Raw genomic sequence first — 19672 nt, forward strand, 5'->3', positions numbered from 1 at the left:
GTAAGGCTTGACCTCTTCCAGAGGCGGCTTCTTCAGTTTAGGCCATCCTGAGTGGATGATTTGTCACAGCTTTATATCAGGACAGACGGCACATTCAGCTTTAAAATCAGCAAGTGAGAGTTCAGTGAGGATAGGATAGGAGATATTCCAGCTATCTCTAAGATCAAATCATGTTCAGGATCTGCAGCTGTATTAGAGGTTCACACGGGATCACGTGAGGCAGTTTGCCATGATGTTCTGACTCCCCGGTCGGTACTGCAGGTCGTATTGGAAACACTTCAGTCTCACTGACCAGCATGCAATTCTCATGCCAGCTTTATTCATCAAATATCAACCTAATAAAGCATTTCTAATAGTGTCTTTTAAGGAAATCCTTAAGCTGAAGTCTATGAATCTATAGTTTACTTTAGTTCCATAAATCCTCAATCTTACGACAGTTTCAAATTTAGAGGAAAAAGTAGATCAAAGAGAACACAGCTGTGGTCACTGACATGTACATCCTCCACACAGATTTACAAGATTTAAACCTAGGGAAAAGACAAGGCACAAGATGGCCTCATTTAGGCTATATGTGTGGGGTCCATAAACATATTATTTGAAATTAGGAGTCAGTGATGGATTAAAAGAAATTAAATAAAATCATCAATAACTACATTATAGATGACATCATTGACATGAAAAGTAAAAACCCCAACAATTAAAACTTTCTGCAGTTTGATAACGGAGGATAAGAAGACATTAACTTTAGAGCAGAGGTCAAAATCAGTGAGAAATGCTTGCAGGGCCAGGATGGTTGTAAGTTAACAGTAAATGCATTAGTAAAACCAACATTTAACACCAGTGATTCAAAAGAGGAGAAACTGTCACTGTTGCCAATTCTGCTTGAGTATTCACCTTGATGTAAAACTTGGCACGCTTACCTGGCGTGGCACAGGCCGGAGTTCATTTAAACTCCCACTCTCATTGTCATGTTTCTGTGAATGATAAAATCCATATTCTGTCAGGTGAAGAAGGAAGGATTTATTTGAGATGGGGAAAGTGTTGAGCAAGAAACTGAATCAGCGAGATAGCGTCCTCAAGAGCTGGTTTTAGTGAGACAGATGGCAAACGCCTGTCGCGGTTCTGTGGTCTCCAACTGCACAAAAAAGGGTCTCGTCCACGGAGCACAAAAAGCTGGGGTTGATGAGCTAAGGTAGGGTCGTTTTCTGGGGGAAAACAGGTTCCAAACATCACACAACATGGCGGAAGTTCCCCTGTCTGGAAAGACAGTTTTGTCCAATTCAGATTCCAGCTCTACACCCTTTTTTTCCTCTTTCTCTTGTTAAGAGTGCTAGGACCCCAAAGGGTAAACAGAAGCAGATACTCTGGTAAGGAGGAAGATCACTCAAATGGGGGTGGGAACTGTGAAAAAGTTCCTCCATAAACTTTATAATACAAAACATATCAATCATAATCCCATGCACTGTAGACATAATTGTTAGTTATGCCGACAGGACAATAAAAAAGATAAGAGACGACATATGATCTGGCAGCAGTAGTCCGGCCAAACAGGTGTTATCCTGCCAAAGAAGCCTTTGTTCAAGGTCCAGGGTGGGACACACCCTATGCCTCGTCTTCTCCCTAGGTTTAAATCTTGTAAATCTGTGTAAAGGATGTACATGTCAGTGACCACGGCAGTGTACTCTTTGGTCTACTTTGTCCTCTAAATTTGAAGAGGAACTGTCGTAACGTTGAGCTTTTATTGAACTCGTCTTTGGCAAGATGACACCTGTGTTTGGCCTGACTGCTGCTGCCGAATCATATCTTATCATTTTATTGTCCTGTTGGAATTACTCTCTAACAAGTGTCTATTGTGAATGGAGTTATGATTGATACGTGTTATTTTGGAGTTTATTATACCCTCATGGGTTTAAACAGAACCCACAGGGAAAATTTGACTGGATGCTGACAAAAACCCCATTCTCAGCAGAACAGAGATGTTTCCCCAACAGTGTGGGTTTTGTCCATCTAATGCCACATGGACAAGTTACAATCAAAGAATAAAGAGATTTTCAGGATTTTAACTTTTCAGTCTTTTATTAAGAACAATAGAAAATATATTTGTGACATTTCCTCCTAGGCTGTCAGCCAGCTGTAGTATCAGAACTGATGGCAGGTATCCAACTCAAACAGGGAGATGCTGGATGACTCCCAAACATAATCCAGGTAACCCATTTCTATTTTTGAACAAACGTATCATGTAACCAAAAAAAAAAAAAAAAAGCCAGGAAACCTAAACTGAGTCACTTTATTAAACCTTTGAATCACTGAAACAAATCAAATGATATCAGATAAACATAAAATAGTCACGTCTTCTTTTCTTTAAAAATCAGTGTAATAAAGTAATTACATTTTGTCAGAAGGTAAATTAGAAGAAGTCGGCTGCCATGGGTCTTCTTTTAGCTTTGTTTCTTGGCGTACTGGAGCAGGTCTTCTTGGTGCTGCTGGGGGTGATGGGAGACTTTAAGACCCCAAACTTTGGTTTCTGCTGTGGGTCAAAGGGCACTCGTGACGTCCCGTCTGGACTCAGCAGTAAACTGCGATCGGTCTTCTTAAACTCTGGGTGACACAGGAAACAAACAGGTCAGTTTCTTTTTTTTGTTTTAGTGGAAACAGTTATTTATTTTGTTTCATACATTCATCGATGCGAATGTTGTTCAATTGAAGAAATACAGTAAAAATAAAAATCTCTTATTGATCTGGGCCATCTTTCTAACAAACAGGACTGCCTCTGTCTACAGTGCCTTTAAAAAGTCTTTATAGTCACAGTACAACCACAAACTTAAAAGTAATTTACTGGGATGTTATAGGATAGACCGAAATAGTATAATAAAGTAGCAAAATGGGAGAAAAATGTTTTTTTATTTTTTACCACTATCAAATACTGCTGAATTATTTTATTTAGTTTTAAAGAGGCAGCTAAAATCAATAATGCTTTGAAACTTTAAATTCTTTAATTTACATGAATTTCTTACCGGCTGTTTTATTATTCTTGAGTCCAAAAGTCACCTTCTTTGATTCTGACATGGGAGTAAACCTTTTCTGCAGAAACCACACAAAGGCACACACAAAAGGTCAAAGGTTAATCCCAGGAATATATAAATATATAACCACAGAGTTACTAAAATGCTCATGTTCATGTCTTGATTTTTTTTTTTATGTTAAATGAAATTGCATTAAAATTAAAATATTTAAACATTACAAACAGGTCATAAGATGATCGGTAAAAACACTTAAACCCTTGCAGCCAATCAATAAGCCATACATTTCCGATTGTTCACCTTCTTAAGAGTTTTAAAAAAGGCAAATGCAGCTTTGATTTAAAAAAACCCTTGGATGAGAAGTGAAACACGTTTAACTGTGAAAACAGAAGGTCAGATGCCGTTTTTAAAACTTACAATTAGCTGGATAACTGATGGTTCAAGTTGAAACATTTGCTTACCTTTTTGGAGGAAAGTGGTGTATTTGGGCTCCTGCTGGTCTTACAGAACAGAGGCTGTGGGACACGAGTTTTGCTCTGAAAGGTGATAAAGTCTGATTTGATGCTCTTCCCCTTTTGTGACTTTTTTAGGCTCAGAGGAGTGGAGCGCTCACTGACATCCTGAAATATACATAAAAGGAATTCTGTTGGGATTTAAAAGCTTCATGTGTTAGTTTTATTTCTTTGGTTTTACATTGTAGGTGCTCTGTGACTAATAACAGAACTGCAGGGTCACTATTAAAAGGGTATATATTAATATCTAAAGAGTCCAGTCGGGTTTTAGAGCACAAGAGGCTTCTGCTTCAGGAAACTGAACAACTAAAAGGGAACAGAATAAAAAATACTCACACTGCCTCGTTTGGTCTTCGCTCCTGTAACCAAGCTGATTGGTGTCGTCATCCCCTCCACCTCATCTGCTTCATACTCGAACTCTACAGGGATCTTCCTCTTCTTCTTCTTTGCTGGTTTCCCAGTTGACATAATGGTGTCATTGTCTGTGTCTTCACCAAGATCCACCTGCAGCTGGCTGCCATCTTGATTCTGGCCTGCTGTCTGCTTCAAAATCTTCTTCTTCTTCTTTTTTGTTGATGTTTGTAGTCCTGTTTGAGCATCCATCAGAGGACTTTGTGTTTCTTCTTCCTCTGCAGATGTGGATCCTTTTTTATTCTTCTTCTTCTTCGATGGTGTTGGAGCATGATCATCTGCAGCTGCCGACTCTTCATGCGTCTGACCACTCTCCTCCTCTGGGGTAAGCTTCACTTCCTGTTTGCTCTTCTTCTTTCTCATCTTTTTAGGTTGCACTGTGCTGTTGTGCTCTGATGCTCCACATGTGATTTCATCCACGGTGCTCCCTACATCAGCTGCAACCTTCTCGGTTTTTTGACTCTTCTTTTTGTGCTTCTTCTTGGTTGACGTTGCACCCTGAGGCGTGAGCTCAAACCCAGAGTCTAGACGGTCTTCTGATGTGACCTCGGCTGATAAACTCACACCGTTCACTGATGCAGGATCCACTTTAGCCTTTTGACTCTTCTTTTTGTTCTTGGCAGGGGTTTTATCACCCACCTTAGGGGATGCTGTTGTCTCACATCTGATCTGCATGCAATCACCAGCTTTCAGGCCCTTCTTCTTCTTCACTTGTACTAAAGCTTCTGCTTCAGAGGATGCCTCAGTTGAAGTGAAGGTCTGCTCCTCTACATCTGTGACACCAGGTGTAGAATCACGCAGGTTTCCTTTTTTCTTCTTCTTCTTAGACTGATTCTTACTCTCGGAGGGCTGAGACTCTGGTCGGCCTTCTTCTGTGACTTCAGGCTGCTTTGTTGCCTCGAGGAGCAGAGCTCCTGCTGGGACCTCCGGGGTTTCTGAGGAGGAGTTCTGCAGCTGAACCGTTTCTGGTAAATCTTCTGAACAAGTCTCCTTATTGTTACTCTCAACTTGAACAGAGCTCTGCTCCTTGTTTTCAGCGTTCTTCTTCTTCTTCTTCTTCTTCCTTTTCTTCTTCTTCTTTTCATTATGAACCGGCCCATCTACAGAATCAGTGTTCTGGTTTTGTTTGTTCAGCTCCTCCTTTTTCTTCCCTGAAGAAGCAGAAACAGGTGATTACTCTTTAGGCAATCACTCATGTCTGGTTCTCGGGAACAAGAACCAGACAAAAAAAACAAAAAACTAAAGTCCTGCTAACAGGCTGTGGTGCTGTCAATAACAGTTTAACATTTTAACTTTTAAGCTTCAAATAACTGACTGAAACTAAACCTATTTAATAACTGCACATTTGAACATACAGCATGGGAAGAACTACTGGAATTGACAAAAATCAACAGTTTAAAAAATAATCCTCAGATGTTTTTTGTCAGAAAAATGTCCCTTTGGTTTAGATCAGGGGTGTCAAACTCCAGGCCTCAGGGGCCACTGTCCTGGGAGTTTTAGGTTTTTCTGCTCCAACACACCTGATTCAAATGGTTTAATTACCTCCTCAACAAATCATCAAGTTCTCCAGGAGCACGGCAACAAGTCATCCATTTAAAGCAGGTGTTTTAAAGCAAGAACACACCTAAAACATGCAGGAGAGCGGCCCCCCGAGGAATGGAGTTTGACACCTGTGGTTTAGATGGAGTGGTGCACTTAAAAACTGTTCTGAAGCTACCCACTAGGGAGCGTTTGTCCTTTGTGGTTTTAACTTTAAGCTTCCGGTTTTGTTTCTGGTTATATTAATGTTGGTGGTCACAGGCAGCTACAGGCAGGAGGCTACACGGGTCAAAACAGTTATTCTGCACATAAAAAGTACAAAAACATAAAAAAACAAAGAAATCCTCCATATATTAACACATTCTGTGACATTCTGGATTTTTAGTGTCCATTTCCATGATTTTCTGTCATTTTCCCCACATCCAGGAAATCATTGTGCCCTGACGTTCATCCAGACTGCCCCTCTAACCCAACTTTGCATTTAATTAACAAAACTTTTACGACCTGAATAAACTCCAAACCTGGCTCATCTTTCCTCTTCTTTTTTGTTGGTGCCTCCTCCTCATCATTGTCCATACGAGCTGGTCTCTTCATCCTCTTCCTGCTGCAGAACATGTCATCATCCTCATCTGTGGAGACCTCCTCCTCCTCCTCATAACCGGGAAAGATCCCTGAGAAGAGAAGACACGGGAAAGCCAGAGCGATCTGGGATGAAGTCAGGCAGAAAACCCCCCACCAACTATTCTTTTTGTGTTTTAGAGGAAAGTTAGAGGAAAGAAGCCCTTTTTCTTACCTTCACTGAGGTCACGCAGCCTGAAATCCAACAGGAAAACATCACAATCATTAGTTTGGATAATCGATTAAATCACAAAACGCAGAAATTAACATTATTCTTTAATTTGGTTCTAAAAAGAACTTTACCATGAGGTTTTTAAGCCTCACACACACTTTGATTTTATTCTCTTTACTCAGAGTGAGCCTGACTTATGAAACAAAACCAGAAGAAGATTCAGATTCTTTATTTTTGCATATCCAGTACAACAGATATAAAACCTCGACGATCACACGCAGCACTTTTACTCACACTTTGATTATTTTGTAGAGTTTCTGCCGGTTGTATCCCGATGTGCTGTTGCGACTTGCCAGCTCGAAGAGTTTGTCAGCCACAGCAGAATAATCAAACTGATGAAGACAAAAATACTTCATCAGGAGACTAAAACTGCACACATTATAGTCACCAGACGGAAATACACATCATTTCTCTAAAACAAGAAAATGTTTTCTCAGATCAAAGCTAATTGAAAATTAGAGCCTGGGATGTAATTAAATTATAATCTGTCTTCACTGTCTGGATTTAAAACTTTTGCCTAATGTACAAATGCCTTTTTACACGATTGTAAACACTTTTCAAACTCAAGCACCAATTACGAGTCAGTAGACTTAAATTTCTTTGGGTTTATGATTAAAAAAAAATTCTTGTCACCATTGTAAAACTGAGCTGTTTAATCAACTATTTGGTTTACAGAAAGGAAGCCATGTTTAAATTTAAAGAACTGTTTTTAAAAACATATTTGTTTAACAATAATTGCTGAAAAGCTACAGCTTGAAGAGCTCCGTCTTACTAGGGCAGCAATGAGATCTTGTGCCATGACTGCCTGCTGACACTGGACCACCAGCACCGTGTCCGAACTTTTAACACATTTTCACAAGTGCTTAATTTTTTTAGGGAGTGTGCTTGAAACCAAGTGCTGCCAATAAAATGGCTGAACTATAAAATATGAATAAGTACTGTTATTCTCTTCATACTTTCTAAAGATCATGTTTGTGAAAATAAAATACATGTTTTCAGTCCCACCTAGCGGGTACGAGATTCTGACCCCATCATAACCTTAAGCAAAATATTAAAACAAAATAATTTAAAAGCATGAATGATTTGATTTTATTAAAAGAAATGCAAATACTATTACTACAGCTGCCTAAATATAATCAAATATTGCTTTTTAATATGTATTAATATTTAATCAGGGTTTCTGCAGAAATCAGCCAATCAAATTCAATGCTTTTTAATGCCATTGACAATGAATGCATATGTTATTACTTTTTTTTGTTTTGTTTTACAGAGGATTAAGTCATGTGTCTTAGTTTGCAAGCTTTTCCTTTCAATTCTCACTTAATGAAGCGAGCATCAGAACTCGGCTACGTTCTGCTCCATTAAACGTGTGACGGACAGAAGGGTGTGGCCTACTTCACTTGATCTCTCTCCTGCTAAAAAGGACAATAGTTTTCACAACTCTGCTGGCCTGCAGACTAAAGGAGCCCTTAATCTAAAAAGCGACAAGTCCTCAGCTCCTTTTGAAAGTGATGCAGCAGCTGAAGTGCACATGTGGATTGAGTGATCCAGAGAGCCGTGGGGTGTGGAGAATTCAGGCTGGTGAAGAGGCTTCGTTTCACAGTGACCTGCTCATCCATGTAAGAAGATGGACAAAGCTCCTCTTCCTCCTCCAGGTATTATGTTGATGGACTCGCTGCTTTCGCTTTTGGCTATTAAATTTTATTTCGGCTCAGCGGGGAGCAGTGTGATGCGATTACTGGATGTACGTCTTTGTGGCCAAAGTTCAACCAAATTCAACTTTGTTGAATTAGAACTGTAAGTTCAGCTCTTCACTGAGCAAGTGCAGCACAAAGCTCGGTGCAGCGCAAAACCAGTTTTGCACAGAGGAGGCAACACACACGATTGGGTCTCAGGGCGTAGCTTCAACTTTGCTGCTTAACACAACTAAACTGGAAATCTGCAGCTCCATCTACATATACAAGCTGGATTAAAGAGGTCCTTTATTGTCTTAAACTGGAAAAAACCCAAGCTGACTTAAGCTGGATAATTTGAAATATCCTGAAATCCCTTCTTGTCCCATGTTTAAGGACTTCAGATCATCCTGTACTGAGCACCACAGTGATATGTTGTGATGTGTGTATATACCCATATGTTTAACGTGTCTGGACGTTTATGTGTATTTATGGATTTTTTTTTACCCTGTATTATTTATTATGTTTTATTTTTTTTTAATTTATTTATTTTTCTTCTTTTTGTTTGTTGAGGTAGGTGCTGGGATAAGGGTGTTTGTTTATTGTTGGTTGAACGAATAAAATAAAATCGGTGTGTCGTCTTTTTTCTGCACTTGGGGCAGATTTTAAACCAATTTGTGGTCAGCCTTTTTATTTATAATACTTTATTTTGTAATATCTAGGCAATTTTTAAAATGTATTTACTAGTATTGAAAAATCAGCAGGCTGTTTTAAATTTTAATTAGCTGGTTATTAGCCTCCATAGCAGATTTCACCTGCTAACTCTTGTAGCTTGTTGCAAATATCTGTTTCAAAACAGCGTCACCTTGAAAAAAAAAAAAAAAAAAGAGACGAATATTGCTTCCCTGGAAGACAAGCCATGACTGACGGGGTTATCCATTAGAATAAATGCACATCTTTTAAAATGAGCATTAAAATTTAAGAGACGTCCCCCTTCGACTACCATATACAATTAAACGACTGCACCGCCTCTGTTATCTTGTTTTAATGCATTTCAAGTGTAGGAATGGTGTGAGAAAAACTTTAGTGTTTTGGACACCATGATATACACTGAAACCAGTTATCGGTGTATGTCTAGTCCCACCACAGCCTGTCATTACAGCAAACAGCTTTATCACTGATGTACACAGGCTACACATTCAGCTTATAAATGGTCATTAGGAAGAAAAATCCAGTCACCTGTAAAACCGGTCCCATGTCATCACGTGGCATCTCAGAGTCAGAGTCCTCCGAATGAAACGGATCATCTTCATCATCATCTTCTTCGCTTGGTTTCCTGCCTGGAAGCAAAAAAAGCTCTTTACTATTTCAAAGAATGAACTTGTAATAACAATAATTATATTAACTAATTACCGTTTCAAGATAGAACACCATTTATAATGACTTTCAATTTTACTGATTCTTTTCATCAAACTATTTCAAATCTTGGTCTCATTTGAGCAGCAGTGGTTCACAGATTGTATTACAGCAGGAATTCAGTTGGGTCATAAAAATATTTGTTTTAATTTACGTTTAATGCAGAACTTTCCAGTACACATTAAAAAAAAAAGTCAAATTGTAAATGTTTAACATCAAAACAATTGGACTTATTTTCTGCAGTTGAAGATGGTTCACTTCTAATTTCAGGAGTTTTGACAACTCAAAGTTTGCAACTCTGCACATTCTAGCTTTGAAATAAATAAACAGGTTTGCTGCAGTGACTTGTACTGTGTATTATGCAGGGAGGGGAAAAAATATGTTTAAGTTCCTTAAAATCCTGTCAGGATTGTGATTTTTATCTCGTTCTGTTTGTAACTGATGGACGTGTACCATTGATCTGTCTTCCTGCTGATTTCTTGCAGGCTGTTTTACTCCTCGTTTTATCTTCTTCATGTAAGCCGTCCTCGTCCTCCTCCTCAGATTCCTGTCCTGAATCAGAGTCCGAGGCTTTCATCTCCTTCATCAGATCTTCAACAGCAAATGGAGCCTGGTCGATGATGGTGCTGAAGATGTTGCTGCAGATGGCACTGAACAGCGTTCGACTGGAGATGAGAGATGGGACGGTTAACGGGATGAGCAGATCTAAGTGTTAACATGGTCACGGGCTGATTAAAGACATTCTTTAGACAACAGAGGTGGTCCAATCAAACAGTGCATGAGAAGAACATGAGAGCTGCATCACTTAGTGGCAGAATCTTACAAAGGAAAATTAGATCCTTAATAATCATAAACCTGTATTACATCATTTATAAATGTGTAGAACAACGCGTTTGGAAATCTGGGTCCATTGCAAGAGTGTGTTGTAATCTACATACACATATTAAACAATCTGTGCACGTAGAAAACAATTTTACAAGCTCAAACAAAAAAAATTAATGGGCAGCATGATGAAACGGCCATTTTTGGATCAATATCCAGCTGCTTTATGTTAAGCGGAGCATGAGGCACTCAAGTGGTCTTCACTTCTATTTAGGGTTTATCGCTTGTTTCTGACACCATTTCACTCAAAACCAGCAGAACCTGGACAAAGTTATAGGCTGTTCTAGGTAAACCCAAGCCCTAAACTGGATGAGTTTATCGGACCTCGTCCACCATCTCCTCTCGAGGCAATATGCTGTTAAAACAACATCAGCTGCCTCTCTTCCCACGCCAGCGCAAAGACTCAACCGTGCGCTGGACTATCAACCTTTTCCCAGCCTCGAAGTCAGCGGAGGCTCGCTGATTAACCTTGGCTGCAACAGACCTGACCGAGTTCACTTCTTATTTCCTGCAAGGGCAACAACAACCATCAGCCTTCTCACACGAGTCTGAGCAACAGCCAACCAACACTGAGGTTTTCCCCACACAGCTGATTTGAATTAAACATGCAGGGGTTTGCTTCTGAACCAGCTATGCTTTGTGTAGTGTTTAAAAAAAGATCTCTTTATGATTCTTCTCTGTCGGGGCTGCTAGCAAAATGCAGTTAAATAGAATGTGTGTTTGTCCTATATTCCCTCCATTTCCCCGATGATGGATTTACCAGAAGTCCTGGGGATGTTTAGGACCTTGGAAATCCTTTAGCATCCATCCTCTGACTGAAAAGTACAAGTACTTTTTCAATAATCTCTTCTTTGTGTAGATTTATGACAGTCAATTTATTTATGCAATCACTTATTTTATATTACATAGTTTTATTTAATTGGTATTACTCTGTAGAAATTAAATTTCCCTTTGAGACTGAACAATTTATACTGACCATGACTGATTTACGACAGCAATAACATCCAAGGGGTGAATACTTTTTATAGGTACTCTATGTGAAACCTTACAGTGAAAACAGCCTGGACAGAGATGGGTTGCTCATCGTAGGAGCCAAAAATTACAGCATTTTCCTTTCCCGTTCTGATCCTGTGCTGAAATGCTGACATAACTGGTGCTAACAGCTATGCTAATGTTTACTATTGAAAATGCCATTGATTTATGCTAAAACTGTTAGCTGAACAATCACTGCAGGTGATGTTTTATGTTAAAACTTGAAGCGAACAGCGTAGGTAGAGACTTGACACTGTCACCTCTGCAACTATGATTTCTATTAGCTTAGAACTTTTCCACTTCATTGAGAGAGTTAAAAGCCCCGTAACAAAGCTGAGCAACGTTTGGCTACTAGGTGGCGCTAAAACTGCAACAATCATATCTTAGAAATGGACCTTTGGAGTTTTTAATACTTTGTAAACTTGATAATGTGGCATAAGTTGAGCACTTTAAGACATAACACCCCAAATTACCTATTACTAAACATCATAGATGATGTACTGATGGATTTTTTTTGGGACATTTATTGATATTTTTCCTACTAAAACTAGTAGATCGTATCTTTACCCTGATATAAATTTAATAATCATGTTATTCTAAAAATTAAACCTTTTTCTGTCCTTGGACTTGGTTCACCAAGTACTCAGAGGCTTCAGGGAGGTTATAACTGCTCACAGTTCTTGTTTTTTTTTTAAATGTATTTTTGTTACATCTGATAGTTTTGACATCCAAAAAGGTTTCTGCGTGTACAAATAGTTCAATGCAAGTGTCTGGATGCACAGATTGGAATCATACAGCCTATAGCTGAGCATGAAATAACCATTTCACTGATTTTAGTGGGAAAGTCTTTAAAAGAAAGAACACATGAGGCATTAAACTCATAAAAGGTAGTTTTTGTAGCCTAATGATGCAGGTCAGACAGACCTCCTTACTTACAGAATATGGATCCGGTTAGCTAAACTGCCGTACCATAAATCATACAGAAAAACCGGTGCTGATGAAAACTTACTTCTTGGTTTTGGCTGCTGTTGTGCAGAAGGGTTCAATGAACACCAAGTTCTGATCGGCAGTGAGCTGTAAAAACAAAACAAACAAAAAAAAAACAAAAACAAAGCAGAATGTTATTTAAGACGAGCATCAGGAGTAGAACAGGGTTTCCTTTGGATCCAGATGTGGATCACAATAATCTGAGACAGCCTCCTGACAGATAAAAACATGACAAATTACACATTAAAATCTGTAAGCTGTTATTATGATGCTTAACTGGTCTATTTTTAATAAATAACAAAATGAAGGGAACAGAGGTTTTTATCTTGAAAACAGCAGAACAAGGTTTGTATCTTCTGACGACAAAAAGCTAAAATACACAAAAAGTGCAACAAAGATTTTGATTTATGTCACAACAAACAATTAAAACATGCAGCAGTCAGAGATGTTAATATTCAAGGTAGCTGATAGATTCACAACATCAACAGATACACTGATAATAAAACGAGAAAATGTTTCACCACAAAATCAATCAGAAGCTGAGGAATTATTTTTCTCCTGTAGTCGACATGCAGGGTTTTTAGGTTTCAACGTGCAGGCGTTGTTTTCAGTTTAAAGTTTATAATCAGAGAGTCGTGACTCGTTTTGTTGCCATTAAAGCTCAAATAAAAAGCCACCAGCTCCCCTACACTGAAAAGCAGGTAAAGAAATGAGATGGATAGATTTTATGAGAAATAGATTTTTGTTTATTTATTTTGGGAAGGGAGCATGAGTTAGGTTTAGAGATGTCAGAGCAAAAGTTAACGTGAAAGTCTGTACATGCAGTTAACACCAACTTTCTTGTTTTAGATACATTTCCCCCCCTTACAACACGACAATATCCACACTACTAAAGACGTAAAAATCCAAGGGTTTACCACAAAATACTCTTATTTATGATGGAGGAAGTAACCTGTTCTGAGTCAAAGCTTAGAAGTTTGAGTTTTGTCTGGAAACATCTGTTTCACCAACAGCTGTGATAAACAGAGTGGTTCTGTACCTCTGCAGAACCGACAGCTGCCAGTTCGGTCAGGTAAAGGTTCAGGATGTGGAACTGCAGCCCGGACGGAGCCTTGGTGTCGTTCTGCAGGAGGTCGGAGGTCAGCAGCTGCAGAAACTTGACCACCGCGCTAAGAAGACAGAGTAAAGAGTTATTCATTTTAAACAAGTTGCCATCAAAGTGGAAAAAAAAAACAATTAAAAAAAACAGTTTTCCCTCACCTTGTCTCCCAGTTCTTCCTCTTCAGCACCTCAAAGGTTTGTCTGAACATGAAGCGAACCAGCTGGGAGAAATTGATCACATTTATTTAGGTTTTCTAGACATTTAGAAGTTTACTGTCAAACTGGTTCAAACATTAATCATTAATACGAATCTCCTCATCAGGCCAAGAATGTCACTTTCAATCAATGGTCTCCATTTACAAGAACATTTTAGTCTCAGGGGTGTAACGGTCTGCCTAATTCTAGGTTTGGTTCGTACCTAGGTACCAAAGGATCACAGTTCAGTAAACAGTAACAACAGTAAAGAGAAACAAATGCTGAATGCAAGTGTGTGTGTGTGTATGTTTCTTTTTTAAAAACAACTTTTTTAGAAGTAGAGGCAGAAAATCAAACCACTCTTGTTAGTGGGAAGGGTTTAAGGTAGCAGTTCATGTAGGATTTGTCAGCTGATAACTTATTTAATCTAAACCTTTAACATTACAAATAAATGCACAAGATCATAGTAATTCATCAAATCTGAACGTAACGACTGACAGGCTGCTGATGTTGGTTAGGAAACATTAACTGCTGAGAGTCAAAGAAGTGCAATGATTTGGTTGTTATGGAAAAGAAAAGAAATATGGTTTGAAATCCAAAGTCGTAGAATCAGTTTGCTCATGTGAAATGTTTGTCATCAAACTGTTTAATGCTGTGTTTGGGTTCAGAGTGAAAAGTCTGATTCGGCTGTGAAGCATCTTTGTGCAGGAGCTGGTCCCTCGGCCGTCTCCTCCCACTAACCTGGTAGAACTTGTCCATCCGCAGCCTGTCAATACCGTTCCACTCTCTTTTTAAGGTCTGCAGGAAGCTTTCCAGGTACATCAGCTCTGCAGAGAGAACCAGCTTTGTTACCAAACACAGAACATTCAGATTCACCTACATTAATGAAAAGTACTCTGCATGTGGGTGACTTACGTTTGTCGATGTCATGAAAGCCGTGGATCAAGGAGGCGATGTGGTTGGACAGCTCTTCCTTATTAAAACAAAACAACAAAAATAAACAGTAGGAATGGCATTAACTTAAATATAAAAGAAACTGAACGTGCACAGAGAGTAGGATTTTATTCTGCATCTGTACACCGAATGATTAAGAATCTTGGTGTAAAAATAGAAAATAAAAATAAGAGTTTTAAGCACATATTTTTTTTTAGGGAGATGGGTATAAGAATATGAATGATATACGATATGAATAAGAACATTTGATTTTTTTTTTTAATCTGAAATGTTTAACTTCTCTGGAGCATGTCAGGGTACAAGTATAAAAATAGAACTAATGAACTAGAAAACTGAAGGAAAGTCGCATCTTGCTGATGTTGATGTGTGACGAAAATTGTGCATTTTTCTACTCGCAACTCCCGCTGAGACCGTGTCCTGTGTTTTGCCCCCAGTCAGAATAAACGGTGGTGATATCTTCATGACCGATTTGTGAAGGTGAAAGGGCAGCTGCAGGGCTGGAGTGGAGACCCTGGCGGGAAGAATACTGTTCCACCACTGTACACAGTGTCTGACAGTCTGTTCACAATTCAACGTTAGCTCACGCTACCCGCCCAGTGAGACGACCTTTCAGTTATAATGAGATTGGTGGCGTTATGTCGGACTGATGAATATTGTTCAAATGAGCGCTGACAGTCTGACGTTAGATAGACGCTACTGCTTGGATCTGTCTCATCTATACATATTCTGTTTGACTTTTTAATGTTCTTTTTTTTGTAATTGTTAAAAATCAACAAACTGGGTCTTCCCGTCTTCCTTATCTTGTTTCCACGACACCGGTGCATGTTGTCTGTTCTCACACACCTGCAGCAGTGGTTTGTCCTGCATCCAAAGGCAGTAGAAAAGACCCTTCCACAGTTTGAGAAGTTCATCTTCTGTGAATCCACCTGAAACAACAGGACACAGTCTGAAATAAGTCACATGACATCATCTGAACTCATCTGTTAATCATCCTTCAGTCAGTATGCCCACTGTCCCTCCTCTGCACATGTCCCAACCATCTCAGACGCTATAACATTGGATGGCACTTAAAATCCCCCCCTCTTCAGTACCTCTACTCTTTGGAGATTCACTGTTAAACCAGTCTCCCTCTCATTCACAAATGTGGATTTTGTCTAACTTCTTCTGACTTTCAAACCTCATCTATCCAGCGCATACTTCTCAAGCCTCTCTTCCCTATTCTCACTACACATGTCTGTGAACATCACAGTTCATGTGAACTCCAGCTGACCTCATCTGTCAACCTGTCCATCACCGCTGCAGACAAGACGGGGCTCAAATCAGATCCCTGATTATGTAATTCCATCACAGTACCTGTCTAATCTGGGATTTACATTCTATTCCACAACATTAAGCACACACTAACCACCTCTCACATTTCCCTTTCACCTCCTCTAACTTATTATTTAAGGTCTGAGAGGTCAAATTGAACTTGTTAACCTCGTATTACTTTAGCAGCCATGTTCCTGCAGTTCAGTCAGTATTTAAGATGTGAGCAGGGTTCGGAAGGTGTTAGCTTAGCAGGCTAACAGCTAAGTTACCTGACGCTTTCAGGGATCGGACACTGATATACTTCCTCAGCTTCCTGATGGTTCTGGTCCGGATGGTCTTCTCATTGGAGGCTAGTCTCTGAGCCAGAAAAACCTCTGGCTCCTGAACAGACGCCATGCTCGCTGGTTTTCACGTGGACACGCGACTCTCCCTCCGCAGCTTCGTCCTCCTACGTTAACTCGTGCGGCGCATGTTGATGACGTACTTCTGACGTCGCATAAGCGTAAATTAAAATATACTCATTTAAATTTTTATTTATTTATTTTTTACACTTTTACAAATGGAATGAGGGCAGCCACATACACCGTTTAGGGACGTTTATTTCCTGTCAGGTAAATAAAACATAATGACACATTTATACAACGAATAGTCACAAACATGAAGAAGCCCCCGAACCTTTCAGAGACAAACTATATTGAACTTAATATTTTTTAAAGTTTAGTCGCCTTACCTTTTTGTTCCTGCTGTGGAAGGTGATGAGGACTTTGTTTGTTTGCTTGTTCACAGCAGAGCTGCAGACTTGTGCTGCCCTCTCGTGGAGGAAGATGGAAGTGCAGATGAAAACAACAGGAAAAAGGCTGCAGGTGTCCCTTCTCTCCCTCACTGTAAAGCTACATCATGTGTTCATTCTGTCTCTGTTTTCTTTGTGTCCTTCAGCACCTCTGGTCAAAGCATGGACTGTATACATGTACACGCATGGGGCACTTTATTCAGTACACCTTGTTATGACTAGGATGGACTCCCTCTACCTTCAGAACTGCCTTAATTCTTTGTAGCATAGATTCAACAAGATGCTGGAAACATTCCTCAGAGATTCCGGTCCACATTGACATAATAACATACAGTTGCAGCAGATTTGTCAGCTGCACGTCCAAGATGTGAATCTTTCTTTTTGCCACAAGGTTGGATGGAGATCTGACGGCTGTGGAGCTCATCTGACCAACAACAACACCACATCCAAAGTAACTTAAATCCCCCTTTTTTCCCCTCATTTTGATGCCCATTTTGAACTTGAGCAAGTTGTCTTCACCACATCTACATGCCTAAAGGCATTAAGTTGCTGCCATGTGATTGACTAATTAGCTTTTTGTGTTAATGAGCAATTGAGCAGGTACCTAATAAAGTGACAAACTCAAGTGGGGCCAGTCTGAGGCAAAAGTCCCGGGCTGAAAACGAGTCCCGCTCCGGCCCTGCTTGTGAGATATATGAGCATTCAGAGTATGTATTGGAGACAATGCTCAGCTACTACCACACCAGATTTCAGTTCAGTAATTTCTATAAAACTGACCGAGCAGCAGCTTTAACATTTCTTTTGATATTAGTTTTCTTTACACTTCTTCTACAGCATATCCATCAAAATATAGGCTTTTTTTTTAGGCTCAGATTATTGCAAAGTTATTTTGAAATGTTGGGCTGTATTTGCACTGGCATCTTTTAGCATTTCACAAGTGACGGCTGGTGGTGATATATTGGAGGCGTTTGCTAACATGTAAAATCCTTTTGTTACATTTCAACAACAAAAACACCTTGAAAAATGTGAGAGGCTAGCTTTAAAATAACTTTATGTCCCTTTTAGCACAAGGACATCAACAACAAGAGTGACTGAACAATCCTCACACACAAAATCAGGAAATGTTCAACGCTGGGCTGCACTCCAATACGTGATTAAACTGTACAAAACGAGAACTGCAATTATCACAACTGATTTGCAGCACATTGCACATAACAGTAGCAATAACAGACAGATAATTCTGGAAAGCTCTTTAAACATGTGAGGTGTTTTGAGAGGTGCATACCTTATTAAAAAAAGCTCACACCAATTTCTTTTTTAAGACATACAAAAAAGTTAATTTTCTTTCAGAGAATTAAACAATTTCTGGCTGAAGTCCTGCTCAGTAAACATCTCAGCCTCTAAAGATCAGTCAAGACCCTCACTGCAGGCTCCACATTGTTGCTGCACATCTTCATCAGTTCAACTATCAGTTCTTTGCAAATCACTGAATGGGGAAAAAAAAAAAAAAAACTTTAAGCAAGTGAAACAAAAGCTACAGTTTTCTATTTGTCCACTTCAATATTATTTGGTCTGTGTCCCCAGCCTCTTTACTTTCAGTTTTTTTCTCCAAAGATATTACAGAAAAAAAAGGATAAAAACTCCCAAGCATTTGCTTTATTGTGTACCCGCAGGGCTCAGAGAGCTGCAGTGCCCGCCTCTGGTCACTGGGAGGAGCTCTGGGTCCAGCTGCCGTCACTTGAAGCACCATGCTCACTGACCCAGTAAAAGGTGGAGAGTGTGAGAATCTCATCCAGCTCAAATGCCTTCTTTTGGGAGCCACACATGCTCATAATTTCCCTGAATAGAAGTCATCGCCTCAAACGCCACACATTTGTTATCCTGACTGATTCCATTCATGCAAAAAAAAAAAAGGAAAGGAACAGCACAATAAAACTCCTCTTCTTTTATCCACCTCTTCCTTCTGTATCAGTTTGGTCATCTTTAATACATTATTGTTCAGTGTAAGCATCAGCTGTACAGTTTCTCCCTTCGATCTCTCATCTCTTTGTCTCTACAGCCTCCTCCATATTTGTGTTTCCATATTCCTCCTGCGGCTTAGTTAAACCTAAATGGCACCTTGCTCATGTGTGCATCAAAATATGAGCATACATTTAGGGCTTTTCACCAATTTATATCATCTAGGTGGAAAAATAAACACAGTTCTGCTGATAAATTTAGATAACCTACTGATAAGTGAATTGCTTTTTTGTTTTTTATAAGGCGTGATTTAAACAACAGGTCTTGTGTGTATTTTGGTATCATTAAACTAAGGCGTTAGATCAGAATGAGGAAGGCTCTGCAGCATGCTGTGAGCTGCAAGAGGCTCGGCTCAGTTAGCATGCTGCCCTGAGCTATGCTAATGTAAACATGGCGGCATTTGGCATTTGCTCAGTGTTTACCACTTTTTACCTTTCCCGCACAGTCCGCAGGGTAAACGCAGCACATTAGTGGCACCTGCAGCAGCCCCAGCCTGGCAGTATCCACAGGATGCATTCAGCTGGATGTATGCATGGAAACACAAACATCCATCCTTAGATCATCATCAGTTTAACTTTTACCACAATGCTAAAGTTTGCCAGGCTGAAATGTGCAATATATATTCCAGACTGGATCCACTCACACACAAAGTAAATATTAGTTCAAAAATCAAAGTTGCTGAAAGGCTAACTTAAAAAAAATAGTATTCCAGTGGGAATCTTTTTTAATTGCCACCTGATCCTCCTGGAGGACTTAGAGTTCCTGAAAGACCACAGAACTGGTTTTTGAGTGCAGCTTGGGGTGAGAATTGATCCTGGGGAAGGGAGTATCCCCGGCAATACTTGTCTATTTGTCATCGACTACTGGAAAATGTATTTAAAATGTGTTTAAAAGAAGCTGAACAGCGTACCTAGAAAGTTGTTTTCTGATTACATAAAAAAGTCCAACTAGACAAATCCCCATCAAAGAGCAGACATCCA

General features: G+C 39.5%; 1 protein-coding gene across 1 annotated transcript; it reads right to left on the reverse strand.

Moving 5' to 3' along the window:
* Window positions 1-2271: 2271 nt before the first annotated feature.
* Window positions 2272-16353, reverse strand: LOC108232336 (ribosomal RNA processing protein 1 homolog B). Its single transcript, XM_017410072.3, has 16 exons — window positions 16153-16353; window positions 15416-15498; window positions 14534-14591; window positions 14360-14445; window positions 13583-13644; window positions 13362-13491; window positions 12345-12409; window positions 9875-10086; window positions 9245-9345; window positions 6567-6664; window positions 6276-6295; window positions 6004-6153; window positions 3869-5094; window positions 3482-3640; window positions 3015-3081; window positions 2272-2598 (listed from the first exon to the last, which is right to left on the reverse strand). Exons 1-16 carry the CDS (start codon window positions 16277-16279, stop codon window positions 2408-2410), a joined length of 2835 nt encoding a protein of 944 aa, XP_017265561.1. The 5' UTR covers window positions 16280-16353; the 3' UTR covers window positions 2272-2407.
* Window positions 16354-19672: the final 3319 nt, after the last annotated feature.

This window comes from Kryptolebias marmoratus, linkage group LG6 (assembly GCF_001649575.2).
Source record: "Kryptolebias marmoratus isolate JLee-2015 linkage group LG6, ASM164957v2, whole genome shotgun sequence".
Taxonomy (NCBI): Eukaryota; Metazoa; Chordata; class Actinopteri; order Cyprinodontiformes; family Rivulidae; genus Kryptolebias; species Kryptolebias marmoratus.